The 16,574-nt window shown below is 38.5% G+C and overlaps 1 protein-coding gene and 1 pseudogene across 1 annotated transcript; one reads left to right on the top strand and one right to left on the bottom strand.

Annotated features, from left to right (window-relative positions):
• The first annotated feature begins 396 nt into the window (after window positions 1-396).
• LOC147790505 (uncharacterized) lies at window positions 397-933 on the top strand. Its single transcript, XM_087127610.1, has one exon. It carries the CDS (start codon window positions 397-399, stop codon window positions 931-933), a length of 537 nt encoding a protein of 178 aa, XP_086983736.1.
• A 13,365-nt stretch (window positions 934-14,298) lies between these two features.
• LOC147790504 (bZIP transcription factor 17-like) lies at window positions 14,299-16,257 on the bottom strand (annotated as a pseudogene).
• Between the last annotated feature and the right edge of the window lie 317 nt (window positions 16,258-16,574).

The following is a 16,574-nucleotide window of genomic DNA, read 5'->3' as shown; positions in this document are numbered from 1 at the left end:
TCTCGAGGACCTTACCCTCAAAAGAACTACCCGATGACACCTTTACAATGCCTGTTGTGTAAAGGCCCCCACAGACTGTCCTACTATCCTCATCGGGCCTCTCTCAGTGCACTCCAAGTGTCCATTCAAGAGAGCAATGACACAGGAGTCGAGACTACGCCAGATAGGAGGGAAGATCAGGACATCCTCCGAATGGGTACGCTTAAATTGTTGTCAGCCCTCCAACGGAAGGTTGACCCAAAGGAGATAATAGAGAAAGAGCTCATGTTCGTAGATGCAACAATAAACTCCCAACCAAGCAAGAGCACCTTGATAGACTCAGGTGCGACCCACAACTTCATCGCCGACCAAGAAGCATGAAGATTGGGACTCACCATAGAAAAGAACCCCGAAAAAATGAAAGCTGTCAACTCCGAGGCCTTGCCTATTGTGGGAGTTTCTAAAAGAGTCCCCTTCAAATTAGGGACCTGGACAGGTGAAATGGACCTTTTCGTAGTTCGCATGGATGACTTCGACGTGGTACTTGGGATGGACTTCCTCCTAGAACATAAAGTTATCCCAATATCAATGGCGAAATACTTGGTGATCACCGACCACAACCCCACAGTGATACCTGCAAGCATCAAGCAACAAGATAATCTTAGAATGATCTCGGCCATACAATTGAAAAGAGGACTCGCACGAGAGGAACCTACATTTATGGCTATACCCCTGATGGAAGAAATGACCATTGAGGAAATTGTTCCAAGCGAAATCAAGTATGTACTAGACAGTTATGCTGACATAATGCCAGGGAGCGTACCACAAACACTACCACCCCGTCGAGGCATTGATCACGAAATTGAACTCCTCCTTGGGGTTAAACCCCCAGCAAAGAATGTATACCGGATGGCTCCCCCTGAGCTAACCGAAATTGAGGAAACAACTAGATGAGTTGTTGACGGTAGGATTCATCTGCCCGACAAAGGCACTTTACAGAGCCCCCGTACTATTTCAGAAAAAGAAGGATGGGACGTTGCGTCTGTGCATAGATTATAGAGCCTTAAACAAGGTGATGGTACGCAACAAATACCCACTGTCGATAATATCTTATTTGTTTGACCAGCTTCACGGGGCCAAAAACTTCATGAAGTTGGACTTACGATCAGGGTACTACCAAGTACGTATCGCTGAAGGGGACGAGCCCAAGACAATGTGTGTAACAAGATATGAGGCATTTGAATTCCTTGTAATGCCCTTTCGTTTGACAAATGCCCTAGCTACATTCTACACGTTAATGAACTAGGTTTTCCATGAATACTTGGATCAGTTCATCGTAGTATACCTCGACGACATAGTTATATACAGCACAACCTTGGAGGAGCACAAGGTGCACCTGAAGCTAGTGTTTGACAAGCTGCGGCAGAATCAGTTGTACGTCAAGAAAGAAAAATGTGTCTTCGCACAAACATGTATCAACTTCCTTGGACATGTCATCAGTTATGGACAGATCGGTATGGATAGCGATAAGATAAAAGCAATCCAAGAGTGGAAAATCCCTACTTCAGTATCCGATGTGCGATCCTTCCTAGGATTAGCAAACTACTATAGGCGGTTCGTCGAAGGGTTTTCACGGCGTGGTCAAATAAATGTCAAATAGCCTTTGAAGATCTGAAGGCAACCATGACGAAGGGTTCTTTCCTCGAATTAATAGATGTTACTAAACCATTTGAGATAGAGACGGATGTTTTTGACTTTGCCCTAGGTGGTGTCCTTATTCAAGAAGGTCACCCCATCGCTTATGAAAGTTGAAAGCTCGATGATGCTGAAAGGAGGTACATTGTCTCCGAAAAAGAAATGCTGGCTGTGGTCCATTGCCTACGAATCTGGAGGCAGTGCCTCTTGGGATCACAATTCGTAGTGAAGATGGATAACAGCGCTATTTTCTACTTCTTTGATAAACCGAAATTGATGGCAAAACAAGCCCCGTGGCTGGAGTCATTGGCTGAATTCGACTTCAAATTCGAACACAAGGCAGGAAAAAGTAACCAAGCAACCGACGCGCTGAGTCGGAAGGGCGAACATGCGGCCCTGTGCAGGTTAGCCCATATTCACTCAAGTAAGATCGATGGATCGATGCGCGACATCATCAAAGAACACTTACATAAAGACCCATCGGCCAAAGCCATCGTTGAACTAGCCAAAGTTGGGAAGACACGACAGTTTTGGGTTGAAGGAGACCTTTTAATGACAAAGGGAAACAGATTATACATTCCAAGAATAGGAGAATTGAGGAAGAAGCTCATTCAGAAATGTCATGATACCTTATGGGTCGGACACCCTAGGTGGCGACGAACATATGCCTTGATAAAAAAAGGGTACTTCTGGCCAAATATGCGAGACGACATCATGCAGTACACCAAGACATGCCTCATTTGCCAACAGGACAAAGTCGAGAAAGCCAAAGTCTCGGGACTCTGGAACCTCTACCCGTGCCAACAAGGCCTTGGAAAAGTGTGTCTCTTGGACTTCATAACACACCTCCCAAAAGTCGGAGAATACGACGCCATCTTGGTTATCCTAGACCGATTCTCGAAGTACGTGACATTCGTTCCCACCCCCAAATTATGCTCGGCTGAACTAACAGCCCAACTATTTTTCAAACACATTGTAAAGTTATGGGGCATTCCATCGAGCATCATCAGCGATAGGGATGGTAGATTCATCGGCACATTCTGGATTGAGTTATTCGCCTTCTTGGGAACGACTTTAAACATCTTCTCGAGCTATCATCCTCAAACCGATGGACAGACAGAATGGTTCAACTACTTGCTTGAAGAATACTTACGTCACTTCGTCGAATTTCGCCAGAAGAACTGGATACAACTGCCTGATGTCGCCCAATTCTATTTCAATTGTCAGACAAGTTCGTCTACAGGAAAGAGCCCCTTCAAAATTGTAAGTGGACGACAGCCGACTTTGCCCCATATTATTGATCATTTTTATGCAGGAAAAAACTCTCAAGCTCAAAATTTCACTAGAGAATGAAAGCAAACAACAGATATAGCCCGAACATATTTGGAGAAAGCTTCCAAGCATATGAAGGAGTGGGCGGACAAGAAGCATCGCCCCCTCCAATTCCGAGCAGGAGACCAAGTCCTCATCAAGTTGAGACCAGAACAGATCAAATTCCGCAGCCGAAAGGACCAAAGACTAGTTCGAAAATATGAAGGTCCGGTTAAAGTCCTTAAAAAGATCGGGGCTACTTCCTACAGAGTTGCGCTACCCACATGGATGAAAATCCACTCAGTAATTCATGTGAGCAACTTGAAGCCCTATCATCCTGATCCAGACGACAACCAGCAAAATGTAATCACGAGACCGAGTATCGATCTAAAACAAAGAGACACCAAAGAAATTGAGGAGATCCTAGCCGACAAAGTTAGGAAGATAGGAAGACCCGTGCGGAAGATTCTCGAATTCCTTGTCAAATGGAAGAATCTCCCTATGTTGGAAACCAATTGGAAATGCGCCGAAGATCTGGACTTCGCCGCCACCCACATTGTCAGGTTTGAAAGTAGTCGGTTGATAGAGACGTCAACCAATTAGGTGGGGGAGGATGTCACGGTCATGCTCATCCAAGGCATGTTGCCCATGGCCGCATGCCCATTACAAGCCAAAGCCTTTGTGTCTTTCCATGTTCTAGTATTTTGCTTTTGTATTTCTAGGGCGTATGACGTTTTGAAAAAATCGTGTTTAGGCTTGCCAGACTTGAAATGCCTCATAATGTACTATAGGGGGATATGGCTAGTTGTCAACTTCTCCCTACCCAAGGTTATATACTGTGAGCCGTTGTAATTACTCTCTTGCTTGCTTATATAACGTCTCTTTCAAAAATCTCTCTTTCGAAAATCTCTCTCTGCCCTCATTTTCTAAAACCTTCTCTTAAATCAAGGCTAGAGGCTCGAGCATACGTCGCTTGGCCGTAAGCGACACAAGAACGAATTGGCTTAGCTCACTTGTCGTTGGAAAGTGAGTGGTGCCGCACAATCACAAGTCCGCTGCCATCAAGAGTGCGATTGTGACAATGGGCACCGTCCTCCTCGGTTGCATCATGGAATTCTTCTATATTGACCCTCGTGTGGCCAAATGGGCGTCACCTTGCTGTGAGGGTCACAACCTGCTCTCTTCTTAGTATGATTGTAATGGAATTCTTCTATATTGACCCTCGTGTGGCTAAATGGCGTCACTTTGCTTATCTGCTCTCTTCTTAGTATGATTGTAATGGAATTCTTCTATATTGACCCTCGTGTGGCTAAATGGCGTCACTTTGCTTATCTCGACGTGAGGGAATGGGCGTCACACAACCTGCTCTCTTCGTAGTATGATTGTAATGGAATTCTTCTATATTGACCCTCGTGTGGCCAAATGGGCGTTTCTTTGCTGTGAGGATCACAACTTGCTCTCTTCTTAATATGATTGTAATGGAATTCTTCTATATTGACCCTCGTGTTGCTAAATGGCGTCACTTTGCTTATCTCGACGTGAGGGTCACAACCTGCTCTCTTCATAGTATGATTGTAATACTATGCTCGTGACATGTGGTGTTGGATCGGTATGGCAACCCTAGAGGGGGGGTGAATAGGGTTTTAACGATAAAAGTGTTTAAACGTGATTAATTTTTCTAATGATGAAACTTTTTACAAATAAGTAAAAGATGATAATTACTATAACAAAGTAATTCAAGTCAAAACAATAATCAAGTAGAACATGCAATAAATCACAATAATAATTTTGAAATTAAATAGAAAAGAGTCAGAGAAAATGACACCGTAGTTTTATAGTGGTTCGGTCAAACTCGACCTACTCCACTCCCCAAGCGCCTCTTGGGAATTTGAATAAAGAACTTTCTCGACTCTTTCCACGGATCTGAGCCAAACCGCTACACCGCTCTTTTTACGAGTTCAAGAGCAAACTCAATCCTTTCCACGGCGCAGGATCAAACCGATACAAGTATTTGAGTTTGATAATAACACACCACAACTCTCTCAAAGAGTAGATTTACAATTTGGGATACTCACAACTATTTCCTCACAATACAAAAATAATCCCTCTCAAGAATAAGATGAAAAGAAATAAACTTGTAAGCTTGGAGAGAGCAACAAACAATGAAGACTTTGAACAAATGAGGATTGGAGAATGTATGTAAGTTGTTTTTCTAAAATGTGGGGAAGATGAGTTTATATAGAGGAGAAAAGTGGCAAAATGTAGGATTGAATATTGACCATTGGATTGTGTTAGAAATAATGGAAGGTGGAGATTAAAAGTAAATAAATAAGAAATTTTTCTAAATTCATTTATTTCAAAATTTTAATATAATAGTAATATAATATAATAATAATAAAAAGTTATGTGAGTAACGGTCAAATGAAATTCAAAATTTATTATAAATATAATAATATAATAATAATAAAAACTATGTGAGTAACCACCAAAATTTTAAAATATAATAATATAATAATATAATATAGTAATAATAAAAATCGATGTGAGTAACGGTTAGATTCAAATTTATATTTTGTAAAAATAACTTTATTTAAAAATATAGTAATAAGAAAAACTCCACCATTTGTTACTCTCCCAAAATCATAAATGTCATACTTTGATATATTTTGATTTGTCCATCATTCTGATTTTGCTGCCACATCATCACGTCGGGTATGTTGTCTCGACTGTAATTTCTTCGTTTTAGCTCTGATTTGAGTAATTGAAAAGTCGTTGAAATTGTTATTCCCGACCTTATACTGTGGACAGTTCAAAATACTGAAAATAATTAATAATTAAAAAGTAGGTTTGTTATCATCAAAACATCAATTAATTGATTGAAATTAATTAAAGTGAGATCAAGGCCAAAAAGCCAACATGTGGTACACTCTCATTGGCAGGTCCGGCCCCCCGTTGCTAGGTTTGATCTGGTGTTGCATTACTTTTACACAAAGCCGTTCAAATTATCCTTGAAGGTAAAAAAATTGATAGTTGTGGGATTTGAACCGATGCCCTTTTGGACCAAAACCTAAATCTAGCATCTTAGACCACTCAGCCAAATTGTCAAGTTAATAGTACATGCATTGTATAATTATTATTTTTTAATTGTAGTTCATATACTTATTTAATAAAATCTCAAATTTTATTGTTTCGATTGTTTCCATTATATTTACATTCAACACTGTCTCAAAGATATATAAGATTAATATTAATACAATTAATTTATAACACTTTATAATAACACAAAACCAAAAAAAACTAATGTCGTGAATCAATTTATGTAGTTTTTTTGAAGAATGGATCGAAACTTAAACGGATTGAAAACATGGAGTGAGTACAAGACTCAGTTAGTAGCTTATTTGTAGACTCTTGTAGACTCTTGATCGTGGCTATGGTGGGTGTTAAGGTATACTACCTTGTTCTAACCAATAACTTGGCATGGTTTTTGAGCTTGTGGTCATTGGTTATGGTAGTTGTCCCTAACATGTCCCTAAACTACTCCCCATGGAAGACCTAGAAAGTCACATGGTTGGTGAATATCATGAACGTGAAACATTTCATCTCGCGAGAAAAGTTGTCAGGTCATCCTAAGATATGGGTAGGACAAGTCGACAATAACATGAGACAAAGTAACATGGAAAACATGTCAGACGTCTAATAAAAACATGGTACATGACATCCCACCTACATTAAGAAAACATAGAACCATGATGCATCTCGTAGTGGGAGGGCAAGAATCATATAGGACATAGATGAGAGTAGCACATCTTAAAGGGTCATGGTAAATTTAGAGCAGAGGGTGTGTGGTGCTCTTATTTGACTTGGTTCATGGTTCTCGAGTAGCATCTTAGTACTTGATTTCATAGGCTAACCCTATGGTAAAATATCACTCGTAACACACCATAATCATGTAATGTAATACAAGGTTCATGGTCGTACATTAACATGAGTTATATTTATGACAACATGTCATTCTCATGAGCTTAAGTCAATCACATTACCATACACAAGAGTCCTATTAAGTTTTAAACTTATTGGAGTTAATTAGGTACTTGAAATCTTATGGTTTAACAATTAGGGACATTTTGGTCTTGTTTCACCGAAATCGTGGTTTGTGCTTCAAACATGATCTATTGGTTGTAAAACTTTGCGTAGTCTTTAGAATTCATTAAATAAGGTCTCTCGTAAAATTATCAGAACCTAGCCATGGTACAAAGATAATAAATAGAGGAAAATTTAGAAATAAGAATAGATTAACAAAAATAGGCCAAAACGGTAAATAAATAACTAAGAAAGAGACATCTATATGGTACTATCAAGGTATTGGCCCTCTCGTGCCTATGTCATGTCATATACGGACTCCATATAGGATAGCAGGTGCAAAATCTAACCTCCGACATATGGGATCGGACACAGTACCAGCATATCCTTGCCATCCGATATTGTCTTTGAAAAAATCATTTCAAAGGAAGTCCCTCGAGACACTCGTTTCGAAATACTCACCTTCACTGTAACACAGACATGTCAATGGGAAGCTCGTTTAGATCACAGGGTCTAGGAGTAATGGAGAGCTGACATCATGCCTCCCCCTAAGATACATTTTGAGACATTTCTAAACTGTTGAGGGTAGACTTAGTTTTGGTGGACGAACATACGGTGTCATGGAGCGTCTGTCCGTTGTCCGATGCAAATTTGGTAAGTTTTCATATTTTATATGGACGGACTTGATTCTAGAAATGCTTGTCCAAATTCCCTTCGAAACTCTAACTTTTGAGGTTAAGGCCTGGGCCCTATTAGGCCCTTTAACAAGCCTATCTGTGATGCTCATGTCTACTTGTTGCCCCTATCTTGCTTGTACCACGTTTCCTATTCAATGCACACATTATATGGTGTGTTAGATGATAATGCACCGTTCTCCTTGAACACATCATGACATTCTTCTATATTGGCCCTCGCATGGCTAGATGGGCGACACTTTACTTATCTCATCGTGAGGGTCACAACCTACAATCTTCATAATATGACTGTGATACTATGCTCATAACATGTGATACACTCTCATTGGCACGTCTGGCCCCCCATTGCCATCCAGTGCTCCATTACATTGCCATCCAGTAGTGCTCCATAACAGCTACACATTTTCTTTTATTTATCCTCCACTTGTTGCGTGTATTCTACCTTCACTTAACACATATCACCCGCCGTTGCTCAACACGTGGCACCTTCTCCTTCCAGACACGTTCGATTCCTCCCTGGTTGACGCATGTCATCTACAATTTAACTTTAAGAATTATTTTCAGAATGCCTTGCGTTATTTATGTATTTTCTAATTTCTTTCGATTTTTGTATCTTTTCCTACGTAACTTGATTCCTTCACCGTTCTTGAGGTTCATTGGAACTCCAACTTTTAATCTGCTTTAATTCTTGATTTCTTCATGGAAGTTCTGCGAATTCCTTTCAAGAACAACATACTCAAATTTCAAAACCTAACTCTATAGCAATCTTAATGAATTTAGAGAAAAACAAAGAACAAAAGTTCAAAACTCTTACCTCTGAATCTTTCTCGTTTCTTGACGAATTTGTACGATTCAAGTGCCCATGCTAGGTCTCCTTGCGCTTCTAAGAAAGTTGCACAAAGAAACCTTCGCTCCAAAATAACTTCCTGATGGTTGGATCCGAGCATCCGGTCAATTATTTTTATTCAACTTAGGAGCTACTTAACTATGCTATTTGGGTAGATTTTGACCATTTTTTCTATTTTTATTTTACTTTATTACATTTATTCCTTTCGGACCAGAGCCTAAATCTGGCGCCTTAAACCACTCGGCCAAACTGTCCAAGTCGTTGGCACATGCATTTGTAAAGTTTACAAGTGAGATTACTAGCTGATGTCGTGACTCACTTTTTGTGGCCGCTCGAAGCACAAATCGAGACTCAAACAGGTTGATAAATAAGATAAATTTTTTATACAAATAAAAATTAGAAAATTTTCAAACATAATATGCAAACACATATTTGAGTTAACAAAAAGTATAATTTACAAGTTCGAAGGGAACGGTTCAAAAAAACATTAAAACAACAAAATAATTTTAGAGGTTGTGGGTGTGGCTCTCTGTAACTCTTGCTACAGATCCGGCTCCAATCTCCGACCTACTCTTAATAACTTGAAAAGTATGAAAAACATGAAGTGAGTACAAGACTCAGTAACTAGCTTACTTGTAGGCTTTTAATTGTGAGCATGGTGGGTGCTAAGGTATACTACCTTTTTCAAACCGAGAACTTGACATGGTTTCTTAGCTTGTGGTCATGGGTTATGGTAATTATCTCTAAAAAGTTCCTAAACTACCCCCCGTAGAAGACGTAGAAAGTCACGTGGTTGGTGAATATCATGAATGTGAAACATGTCGTCTGACGAGAAAAGTGGTCAGGACATCCTAAGATATGGGTAGGACAATAATATGAGGCATTGTAACCTGTTAAACATGGCAGACGTCCTATAAAAACATGGTGCATGACATCCCACCTAGGTTAGGAAAACATAGAATCATGATGCATCTCGTAGTGGGAGGTCAAGAATCATTTAGGGAATAGGTTAGAGTAGCACTTATTTGACTCGTTCATGGTCCTGAAGTAGCATCTTAGTACCTATCTTTTGTTTAGCCCCTTGACATTATCCACTGACCAACTAATCTAATTTTGTTTAGGGGACGACGTGGCTGATTCAACTAAATTGCTCATGTCATCATCTTAATCGTATTAAAAAACATAAAAAAAAAAATGTTGTTTTAGATGTCCAAGATAAGCTAAGTTGTAATTACTGCCATAAAAAAAAAAAAAAAAAAAAAAAAAAAAAAAAAAAAAAAACTAAGTTTAAATGGATTTATTATGGTTACAAATTGTTAAGTGCATAATTGAAATCAAGATTTCGTTAATTTTTGAGGGTATGATTGAACGGTATAAATAATTAAAATCTTTGTTTATGAATAAGGTTTAAAAAAATAAATCCACATTTAATAAATTAAAATTACAATGAGTTGACATCTAAAACAGGACCAGATCAGAACTGTTATATATATATCAACGGTTATATATGAGTGGGAGAGAGTTGACACCATGCCTCTCCTCAAGTGCATTTTGAGGCATTTCTAAATTGGCGGCATAGACATAGTTTGGTGAACGGACAAACAGTGTCGTGAAGAGTTTTTTCGGTGTCTGATTGACACCAAATTTGGCAAGCTTTCATATTTCATATGGACGAACTTTTGAGGTTAAGGCCCCTCACTCCATAGTCGCTGTACAAATTCTCTTATGAACCCTCACTTTTGAGGTTAAGGCCCGAGATCCTACTCAGCCCGTTAACGAACCTATCTATGACACTCATCTTACTTGGTACCCCTATCTTTGCTTATTCATCGTTTCCTCTTGAATGCACACATTATATGGTTTGTTAGATGGGCACCGTCCTCCTTGGTCACATCATGAAATTCTTCTATATTGGACCTTGTGTGGCCAAATGGGCGTCACTTTGCTTATCTCGACGTGAGGGTCACAACCTTCTCTCTTCATACTATGATTCTAATATTATGCTCGTGACATGTTGTACACTCTCATTAGCACGTCTAGCCCCAGGTATGATCGCATTAGTTCTACCCATTTCTTTTATTTATTAACCACTTGTGGCTGTTTTTTACCTTTACTTGACATGTGTCACCCTTCGTTGCTCGACACATGGCACCTTCTCCTTCCGGACGCCACCTACCATTTAAACAAAGTTAAAAGAGTTTTTTAATATCGTAACCACTAAATTATTAATTTGAGCGTAAAAAAAGTCACTAAATTTTAGAAAAAAATTGATTGTGCCATAAATAAATAAATAAATAAAATGACGTATTTACTTTGATTTTAGCCAATTTATTGGTTATCTTAATAAACATTGTATTATCAATAAATCATTAAATAATTTAATAAAATAAAGAAGTTAAAAAAAGCATAAAAATATAGAAAAACATTATAAAAAAAAAAGTGCTAATATTTACTCACAAACTTAATTGAATTATTAAAATATTTAATATTTATCTTAAAACTCAAAAAATCAATTTTAATATTTGGTAGATCAATTAATTATCTTAAAATTTGTGAGCTTAGTCTGAAATTTATGAATTTTTAATTTTTTTTAATGTTAATTATTTACGTTAAATTAAAATTAATTTTGTATAAATTTTGATATTAGTTGAAATTTTGGATTTTAAGAGAAAAATAAGAAATAAGAATTTTACGTTTTGTGTATTAAAAAAAGAAATGGATAAGTTAACAAAATTTGAATTTGAATTTGAATTTTAGAAAGAAAATGATCAACTAGCCGTTGCTCTGACTCACAGCGCTAAATTGCTATTTTTTTTATAACCCAACAATTATTTTTTAAAAGTATTTTCCAATTATGAAAAATTCTTAAAACATTTTTTTTTACTATAATTAAAATTTTAATTTGACAATTTAAAGGCAATGTTATAATTAGATCAATTATAAATGCTCTATTCATTTTTTTAATTATTTTTATAAAATTAAAAAAGGTAAATATAATATATAACATTATATATTGTTTCCTTCCCATTCAAAAGTATGGATAATTAGAATTATTAAAACAGTAACATGTTAAGCCAGGGTATTTTAGTAATTTTGTTTTAAATTATTTGTCGATTAGTTTAGCCTTTATCCAATTAAATTTTTTTTGGAAGAGTTTACGGAAGGCGTTGGGTAATTAGTGTAGATTCAGCACTGTTTTATCCTCAAACCGTTGGACAGATAGAACGGTTGAATTAGATTTTAGAGGATATGTTGAGGGCGTGTCCTTGAACTTTTTAGGCAGCTGGGATGAACACTTGCACGTAGTGAAATTTCCATATAACAACTACCAGGCATCGATCAAGATGACACCCTTTGAAGTCTTGTACGGAAGAAGGTGTCGATTCCCAGTGTTTTGGCAAGAAGTGGGGATCCAACAATTATTAGAGCCTAAGTTGGCCGGTTCGACCCGACTGTCCCGACCAATTCAATTTAGTTGGGCCGGTTCAACCCGGTTTGGTCCAATTGGGCCAACCCTACCTCTTTTTATGTAATTTCTCGTTTTTAAATCCGAGTTTGGTGCTGTTTTCACCATTTTTAATCCTTTTTCTCAATCTATGAACTATTTGAGGAGTGTGACCAATTTTGAAATCTCCTAGAGATACAAACCCAAACAAAAAGTGTCACGTTTTTCAAGTGGCACCTCAGATTTTTGGATTTAGCTATTCTCATACTATGCATGAAAATATGACATAAGAAACATGTCATAGAAATTTGAGCATGGAATGAGTTGGTTTGATGTACGCAAGAGCACATCAAACGTTATGATGCATATTTACAGAGGAATAAACTATTGAAGTATGATTTGACGAAATTGAGAGCATGCCTTTAGTATGATATTCATGTTATAGGAACCTTATTATAAATGTTGAGCATAAAATGAGCTGAGATGATTCATGTTGAATGCTATTATGTTTGTTTACTAAACACGCATGCACTACCTTACGAAATGAAATCCATGACTAGGTATCCATGTTTAGATCACTATGCTCTATCTTTATTCCATATGTTGTGATGCATGCAGTTGTACGGGGACGATTAGGGGTTCGCCAACTAACTTCTAATCGAGAACCTGACTTGATTGTCAAGGGTCGGGATAACCATAAAACTGACTTATGATTGTACCCTGTGGGGACTACTGTGATGTTTACCATTTAGCTTACCGTAGTGAGCCTGTCACGAGTGATAGAGATCTATAGTTGTAACTTACAAGTTGGTTGACGATTATTGTTCATGCATGCGAGTTATGCGATTATATGAGGACAGTAGGTGTTCTCTAACTAGCCCCTCATCATAAACATGCCTCGATTTTCAAAAGTCCAGGTAACCATAGAACTAGCATGATGTTTTACGAGGTATGATTTGTGCCCTATGGGAACTATTAGGAAGTTTTCCAATTAACTTTCTTTTGGTGAACCTGTCACGAGCGACAGGAGTCCCCAATTGCACCCTAGAGTTGGTTGAGTCTTAGCATGCATGAAACCTATGAGATTTATATCGAGGTTTCTCCTTGATGACTTAGAGTTATGGTAATGAGGGAGACTAACATAAACGACTAACCAGGAGACCTAAAAAACTTAAGAATATGCCAAGGGCTGGAGGTCTAGTTAGGACCAAGAACTAAGAATGAGATGATTAAACCTAGGGTCTAGCGTAGGAGACACCTATATTGGGGAACGAATCCCCAAATAAGAGTAAGAAACCGAACAAGTTAACTAAGATAAATAAAACTTGATAACGAACTATGAACTACCAGCAAGCTGCTTACCAAGTATATTTGATATAGTCAACGCTGTTATTTTTACTTTTCCTTTAGAGGAGGCATGATGGAGCGGACGAGGAAAAGACACACACTAGCTAGGAGCTATGAGATTTTGGGCTAGATCGGTGTCGTGTACCCCATTGATATGTTTTCCTTTATGAACCCTTAATGTTTTTGTATTTCTAGATTTCATGAACTACCTATATCATATTTTTTGTATATGCGAGTATGGGTTGTCAGTTTGTAATATATTTTCGAGCAATGTCATATTAAATCTATATTTCCTTTATTTGTATGCACGTTTAAAATTTTTAAATCAAATGCATATTTTAAATTATTTTCACGTTAGTGAGTAACGATCCGTGGCTTGAGTCCCTCGAAAAGAGGGTCGTTACACACAAAATGTGGCTGTGATACCAATGGTCACAGTCATACTTCTTTAACCATGTGGCGTCCGTCACAATATCTCACGCTCAAAGATGTGAATAAATATGAAATTATTATTACTCAAAGAGGATAATACAGAGACAAACAGTGAACTGCTTACTGTGGTTTGTGTTTTACTAAGCGGAGTGCTTCTATTTAAACTAAAATAAATCCTATAAATAGCTCCTACAAACACTTTACTCAAATAAACTATTTAGGTTGACTCTAATAAAGATGAATAGCTTAAGAACTTGACTAATTCCATCTAACAATAAATTGTACTAATTTTGACAGTCTCCCTTAGTGCAAGCTTATTTCTCAACTCCGAAAGCTTTATGAAAAAAATTCAACTTGGTGCAACCGTATGTCTGCCTATGGACTTCCATTATCTCACTGGATCCTTGACTAGGGACATATATGGCCCTCAACAATTTGATATACCTGACTGCATCGAATTTTCTGATCTAAGTGCCACACTCGTTCACAGGTTGCCATACAAGGGCATCGCATGCCACCCGCTTTCTCTTTTCAAGGGGACCTGTGCAAATGGGAGCAAGAATGGCGAGAAACAACCCCAAGTCCACGTAAAGTCCACCCAAATTATACGAAGCATCTACAATCACAGTGAGCATCAGCATAATCTGGGTTCATGAGTATGACCTCTTCTAAAGCCTTAACGGCAGCCCTATATTCCCCTACTCCAAATAAAGCACTCCCCAGCAGTTTCAAAGCTCTAAAATGGGTAGAACAAAGAATTTTCGCCGCCTCCAATACCAACAGAAAATCTTCCTTTGCCTCTTTGTATCTTCCAAGAACATACAAGCAGTTCCTAGCTCTAAAATGCGGCCTCACGTCAATAGGTTGCAGCTCACAAGCCCTCTTGAAGCTAACAAGAGCCTCCTTGAAGAGTTGGTGCTCATATAAAACCCTACCAACTGTCATATGCCCATCAAAAGCCTCCTTTCTGGACCACGCTCGATCTGCTCGAGTTCTCAAAACCCCTAATTCCTTGAGAAACGAAGCATAGTCATGGCCAGACTCTTCCCAGAAAACCCTCTTCTCAAAAAGCTCTGAAGACGTCCCCAATTCTCTCAACCAGCCGACTCTCAAACCCCTTCCTCAATTTTGATTGTATAACCTATCACCAACAAATGCTAACGTGCCAGGAACTACTTCAACATTGCCAAATATGTCATTCACTACCGAAACTAGACCACCAAAAAGCATAATAAAGAACAACAGACTCAGAAAATTAATACTGGAAACCTTCTTAGTTCTTCCCACAACCTTCTTACTCTCATTCTTTTTACTCCTAGCAGGAGGAGGAGGAGGCTGACACATACCACTGCCACTCAGCTGCTGTCTCAGGCCTGCATTCTCAGTCATCACATATGATATCTTACTATTCAATTCAGCAATGGTTGAATGCTTACTTCTCAATTTATCCTCCAACTCCTCCACATAATGCTTTTTCCTCTGCCTGGAAAGTTGCGCAGTCTCTCTATTCCTCATCAACCTCGCCTTCCTCTTCTCTTCATCCTCATTTAGAGCACAGGAATTCAATTGGGGATTGATACTTTCTAATCTCAAATCCGGGTTTCCTTCATCCAAGTCTTTCTTCCTCTTTGTCATGCAAAATTTTCCTATTTCCTCTGATTTAATCTTCTGATCGATAATGATATCGTAATACTCCGCATTAGAAGATGGACAATTCATTCCCTCAGAGACACCAGAACCAAAATTTCCAGAACCTAAGCCGTCAGACGACGCTGGCTCGCTTGAGAATTTATGATCACTACCACCGCCACCATGCTCTGGGGAAGAACAATTTACAATCCTCGGACTCTTTGAGTCCCATCCACCAAAATGGGTCGAAAAAGACTCGCTACCTGCGGTTCTTAATTCAGAAGATTGATAGTTTAGAAACTCACCTTCATTGGGGGACTGCTTGCATGAAACCGCAGAGCTTTCGGATCTTGGAGAGCATGCAAAGCTGCAAGCACGAACAACAGCGCCCCTAGAAGCTTCTCGGTCGGCCTGCAAGTCCAACGAATTGGTAGTTTGATCCAAATATTCGGAGATGAGGAAATCGTCAGCCTCAAAGGAAAGGAAAGGACTGTCGAAATCTTCATTTTTGTCAAATCCCAAATCCAAGGCCGTGGAATAAACAGGAGGGTCACTAAGGGCGGTAGAGTTGGCATCGGAGAAAAAAGAGAGTCTAGAGGCGGAATTTGGAGGGAATCAAATTCAGAAGCGTAAGTAGTGGAATTAGGATTTTGATCATTGGTAGAGACATCATCTTGATGTACGGCTGAAGTCACGTTTGTTGGCTGATAAAGAACCTCAGTGGTCAAGCAGTATTCCCAAATTAGATCTGAAGAATTTTTTCTTACATGTACAACATTTGCTTCTGATTCCTGCATTTTGACTCGGCAATTTGGCTTAATATGGCCTGGCTTTCCGCAAGATGACACACCACTTTCACTTGACAATCTCGTTTAAAATGGCTAGGTTTTCCACACCTGTAGCAAGCTTTAAATGGCTTCTTTGACGACTTCTCACTTCTGAATTGATTTGCATTGCTTGATCAAGGCTTTGAATGAAAATTCTGTCTCCTTTGATCTTTGACATACAACACATCTTCTAACTTTGGAGAAGACTCATTGTTGCTAGTCATTTGCTTAACCAAGGCCTCCTGATTGGAAAGAAGATTCTTCAGTTCAATTACTGTAGGCTGATT

Source organism: Cucurbita pepo, chromosome 10 (genome assembly GCF_057944985.1).
Source record: "Cucurbita pepo subsp. pepo isolate OVF chromosome 10, ASM5794498v1, whole genome shotgun sequence".
Lineage (NCBI taxonomy): Eukaryota > Viridiplantae > Streptophyta > Magnoliopsida > Cucurbitales > Cucurbitaceae > Cucurbita > Cucurbita pepo.
This window is presented reverse-complemented; position numbering and strand designations above follow the sequence as displayed.

Excerpts from the sequence above, each read along its gene's own strand:
- LOC147790505 (XM_087127610.1), top strand. The coding sequence starts at position 397 with ATGAAAGCTGTCAACTCCGAGGCCTTGCCTATTGTGGGAGTTTCTAAA.